The sequence below is a fragment of the Calidris pugnax genome, unplaced genomic scaffold (assembly GCF_001431845.1).
Source record: "Calidris pugnax isolate Ruff unplaced genomic scaffold, ASM143184v1 scaffold285, whole genome shotgun sequence".
In the NCBI taxonomy this organism is placed as follows: domain Eukaryota; kingdom Metazoa; phylum Chordata; class Aves; order Charadriiformes; family Scolopacidae; genus Calidris; species Calidris pugnax.
This window is the reverse complement of record NW_015091000.1, coordinates 166,292-170,986: the sequence shown is the minus strand read 5'-3', so window position 1 is coordinate 170,986 and position 4,695 is coordinate 166,292. Positions and strand designations below refer to the sequence as shown.

Sequence of the window (4,695 nt, the reverse complement as noted above, 5' to 3'; positions counted from 1 at the left end):
CCCAGGGCACCCCTCACGCTGCCTCTGGGCTCTATGGGGGGGGGTCAGCCCTCTCCTCCCCCCATTTAGGGGTTGTGGGGGGCTCTCATGGATCAGGACCACACTGGGGTGGGGGCCAAGGGGGGGGGTGGTTGCACCGGCTGTCCTCGCGTGAAACCCTGCACCCCGACCCAAGGGAAGGAGGACCCCAAAACCCGTGGTGGGGGTCTCACACCCTCCAATGCCCCCCAAGAAGCCTGGCCCTGACGGCTGGGGGGTCCCCGTTCCCCGGCAGGCCAGTGCCCTCCCCCCCCCCAAAACGTGGCAGCTCAGACTGTGGACCGGAGACGGGAGCGCCTGTTGGAGGGCAGAGGTCCGGCTGTTAACGAGATCCTGTTTGCTTATTAATGAGAAACCGAGCTGGTATCTCCCCGGGGAGCGGCCTCCTGGCACGAGGTGACCCCTCTCTCCCGCCTGCGGCTCCAACCCTCAGCCCCGAGCCGCTCTCTGCCGATTTACCGCTTCCCACCCGCCTTCCCCCGACCCGGTATTCTCTCTAAAACCTCCCAGGAGGGGCTGGAGGTTTCCCACTTGCCCGCATCCCACCCTCTGGGCCCTTCTTCCCCTGCCTTCCGCCTCCCGGTGCCATTTCCCGGCCGTTTGCCAGGTGTGGGGCTCACTTTCCTCCCCACTCCGAGGGGGAAAGGGACCCGTGAGGGGCTCGTTCTGCTGCCAGCGGGTTGTGTTTGGATGAGGTGTGCAGTGGTCGGGCGTTTTCCAAGCAAAACGGACCCGGGGGCTTTGGTTGTGCTCGGAGGTGATGGACTTTTTGCGGGGTAGGGGCAGAGTGGAGGCACCGCTTCCACCGAAGAGCGATGGTCCCATGTTTTTTGTCCCTGTCCTGGAAAGGAGAAGCTGCTGCTGACCCCAAAATACCCGATTTCTCCTTCCCCCGGCTCTGGAGCAATTCCTCGTTTGTGTTTGACCCCAGGAGCGACCCGCGGGCTGCAGTTTGGAGCCCATCTTGCCCGGCCTCTGGGCAGCCCAGCGTGGTCAGCTGTGCAGTGGCTTCAGTTGGGTAAAAGTCATCCAGGGGAAGGACGGTGTCCCCTTCCCGAGGCACGGGGCCAGCTGGGCTGGCTGTCACGCCGGCTGCTCGCCCTCCTTGCTGGGACAGACCCTGTGGAACGGCTCCGTTCCCCCCTCCCGCCCCCCTCTCTGCAGCAATTCTTTGTAAATGAAGCCTTTCACTTGGTTTTGGTTTTTTTTGCTGTTACATAAATTTCTCTGGGGGATAAACTTGGCCCGTGAAATCCCTTCTGGGGCTCCCGGGGGAATGACACCCGGCGCTGCCTGCACCGTGGCTGCCCGGCACCGGGAGCCAGAGCGAGGGGCAGAAATGCTGCCGTGAGCAGAGCGGGGATAATCCGGCCTCTGAGCCCCAGCAAGGGCTTTCCTCCAATTCACCCGCAGACAGGTCAGGTCCTGGCTCTCCTGCCGGCTGCAGGCGCCGACGGTGTCGGAGGGGTTTGTACACAGAGTAGGGGATGTGACATTAAATGCCCCCAACTCCAGGCTCTGCATGTCCTCCCCCCCTGGGGCTGCTTTCCTGCCCTCTGCCCCCTCGGGGGTCTGCGTTTCGGCTGCCTCGGGCAGTTTGGGAGGGAGCTGCTGGGTGCTGGCCCCCCCGAGCCTGCCTGGGAACGAGGGCTCTTCGCTGTGGCCGGGGTTTCAGCAGCACGAGCTCCTTCCCCCGGCTCTCCCAGACCTGCCTCCTGCAAACCTCTGAGGTCTGGGCAGGCTCCAAACAACCAAAGCCTCGACTTACACTTAATTTTAACGATTTAATTGAATAATGGGGCAGCGGGATTGGATTGCTGGTTCTCAGGGGACCAAAGCCTTAATGAACAGCGGCTGCACGTGGGGGAGATGTGCACAGAGAGGAGATGTGGGGCTCTGGCAGCAGGGCTGCTCCCGGGCACTTGGCTCCGGTACCAAGGCTTGTCCTTGGATGGTCCTTATTGAAACACCAAGTGGCTTCGCGTGCGGAGAAGTCGGTGCCTTGACTTTGGACCGTAGGTGTGTGCTAAAGTCTCCGCTTCTGGCGTCCCTGCAGCCTTGGCCCAGGTCCAGGCTGGTGACAGGTCAAAAGCCTTGTGAGTTTGTTGCAGTAAAGTCCCTTCCAGGCCAGGGAGGGGGACAAAAGGTGACAAAACCAGACCACAGCTCCCTTGGGGACAGACTCTGCCACGTGCCATGGCTCAGTGCGGCTGCGCCGGTGGCTCGTTGGGCACCTCAGTGGTCGGGTGTGCAAAGGGTCATACTGGAATTAATTGGGGGTGGTTGTTATTCTCAATTGGAGGGTCCTGGCATGTGCCTGTTCTCACTATGGTGATGAGAAACCTGTTCAGCAGATTGAGCTGGGGTCTCTGGGTATGTGACCCTCTTCTGTGTCCCCCCCCTGCAGGTTCACTGGCCTTCCTGGGGCTGTACCTCATGTTCGGCTATGGCGCCTCGCTGATCTGCAACCTCATCGGCTTCATCTACCCCGCATACGTCTCGTAAGTGCCCGTGTCCCAGCCCAGCCTCCCCGCAGTGCCTGGAGAGCACTCCCTGCCCCTTAGCTGAGGGTCTTCCCGGTAAACGAACAGGTTGTTACGGTCGGGAAGCTCTTGAGACCTTCCTGAAAGCACTGGGAGCTGGCACAGTCCCAGCCCGGGGCCGCAGCAGCCGGTGGGGCAGGTTTGCTCCAGGGTTTGGAGGACCTGGGGAAGGAGGTGCCCGCCCTGGCAGCAGGACTGCAGCCAGCAGCGCCCCTTCCCCTCTCCTGCCACAGCATCAAAGCCATCGAGAGCTCCAACAAGGCGGATGACACCATGTGGCTGACGTACTGGGTGGTGTACGGCTTCTTCAGCATAGCCGAGTCCTTCTCCGACATCTTCCTCTACTGGTTCCCCTTCTACTACGCTGGGAAGGTAACGGCTTCTCTGGGGACTGCTGGGGCCGGTGTCCTCTCCCCTGGTGGCTGAACTGGGAGGAACCAAGCGTGGTGGGCTCTGCCCCATTAGCAGGGTGGTGGTGGTGGCCGTGGTGGGGCCACACTCCATCACAGAACCCCCCGCAGTCAGCTCACGGTTCCTTTAGCGAGCTCCGGCCTTGGGAACCCGCCTTTGGGCCAGGCTGGGGGGAACTGGGGCAACTCAGCTGCCATCTGTCAGCTCTGGTGGTCTCTCCTCCCCGCAGTGCCTGTTCCTGGTGTGGTGCATGGCCCCCATCACCTGGAACGGGTCGCAGGTGCTCTACCAGAACGTCATCCGGCCCTGCTTCCTCAGGCACCACGAGACCGTGGACAAAGTGCTGGGCAACCTCAGCACCCAAGCCCTGGACACGGCTTCCAGCGTCACCCGAGAAGGTAACGCGGGTCCCCGCCGTCCCGCTCCGTGTCCGGGGTGGGCATTTTTCCCCGGAGCACAGCTGGGATGTGGGACGTCCTCACGTTAATTACCATCAAGCCACCGTCTCTCCGTGACCGTGGGCTGTGTGGTGGTCAGAGCCGAGTTGTGGGGTGAGGATTCTCTCTCCCCCCTCTCTGTAATTCTCTCTCTTCTCTTTGCGCCTCACGCTCCAGTCCTGCACACCCTCATCAGCAGCAGAGCCCGGCTGGCGGCCGAGGTGGCACCACAGCTCAGCATCTCTGTATGTAAGAGCCACAGTTCCCGCTGCAGCTGAAGGGACAAGGGGACCCGTCCTGACGTGAAAAAGCCCCGTGGCTACCACCAGCTTGTTTGGCTGGACCCCACAGGTGGCCACAGCCACCTCGGTGCTGGCCAAAATGGGGTGGCCATCACGGGACGGTCCCTTTCTCCCTCAGCATGGGTAGAGCAGGTGCTTTCCCTCCTCCTCCGTAGCCAGACACCCCTCACTCCCCCCAAAATTGTGTGTCCTCCTTTGGCCTCGCCATGTCTATGTCTTCCTCAGCAGCTCGGGGGGTCCCGGTTGAAGGTTGCCGGGTGGCTGTTGACGCCCCGGGGATGGGCTTTAACGTTGTTCTTGTGTCTCCCACAGCCTCCAGAACACCCCTGAAGCTGAAAGATATAATGGAGAAGAACGAGTGAGAAGGGTCCCCAGTCTCCCCAGTGACCCCAGGACTGGGGCCTAGGCCTGGGCCTGGGGCCGGGCCTGGGCCTCGCTCGGCCGGGTCCCCAGCCTAGCGAGGCCCAGGCCCAACCCCAGGCCCCACAGCTCCTCCCGCCCCTCCCCAATAAACCCCCGGTGCTCCCCAAACCCTCTCTCCCGTGTGTGTTCATTGTGGGCTGCGGCTCCTTTAAGAGTGGGGGGGAAGGAGGGGAAGGAGGGTGGTGCGGCGCCTTTAAGGGAGAGGGCGGGGCTGCGGGAAGGGGGCGCGGCTTGATGACGTTGTTCCGAGGGGGCGCCGGAAGTGAGGTATGGGGAGGGGTGAGGAGCGTGGCGGTGGGGTGTCTGTTTGTTTGTCTGTCTGTCCTGGGGGGGTGAGGGGAGTTCCGTCCGTCCGTCCGTCCGTCCGTCCGTCCGTCCCGGTTCCGCCGCCCCGTCCCGGCCCGTCCCGGCGGAACCCCGGGGCCGCCGCTCGCGTGGGCGACACGGGCGTTTCCGCCGGGCGGCACCGCTCGTCTGCTCCGGAAGCCCAGGAGCAACCTTGGCCGCGCCGATTGGCTGGAAGGGCGGGGAGACCCGCCG

The 4,695-nt window shown here is 63.2% G+C and overlaps 2 protein-coding genes across 2 annotated transcripts in view; one reads left to right on the top strand and one right to left on the bottom strand.

Annotated features, from left to right (window-relative positions):
- PCSK4 (proprotein convertase subtilisin/kexin type 4) overlaps positions 1 to 864 on the bottom strand; it is a 7,595-nt gene extending 6,731 nt beyond the window's left edge. Inside the window, exon 1 of the mRNA XM_014955545.1 lies at positions 772 to 864. Within this exon, the coding sequence (XP_014811031.1) occupies positions 772 to 864 (93 nt within the window). The remainder of the gene's footprint in view (positions 1 to 771) is intronic.
- Positions 865 to 1,359: 495 nt separating this feature from the next.
- Positions 1,360 to 4,254, top strand: REEP6 (receptor accessory protein 6). The gene is made up of 6 exons (XM_014955554.1): positions 1,360 to 1,456; positions 2,447 to 2,540; positions 2,816 to 2,954; positions 3,223 to 3,391; positions 3,608 to 3,675; positions 4,045 to 4,254. The coding sequence occupies exons 2-6, from the start codon at positions 2,476 to 2,478 to the stop codon at positions 4,060 to 4,062; spliced, it is 459 nt and encodes a 152-aa protein (XP_014811040.1). The 5' UTR covers positions 1,360 to 1,456; positions 2,447 to 2,475; the 3' UTR covers positions 4,063 to 4,254.
- The last annotated feature ends 441 nt before the right edge of the window (positions 4,255 to 4,695 follow it).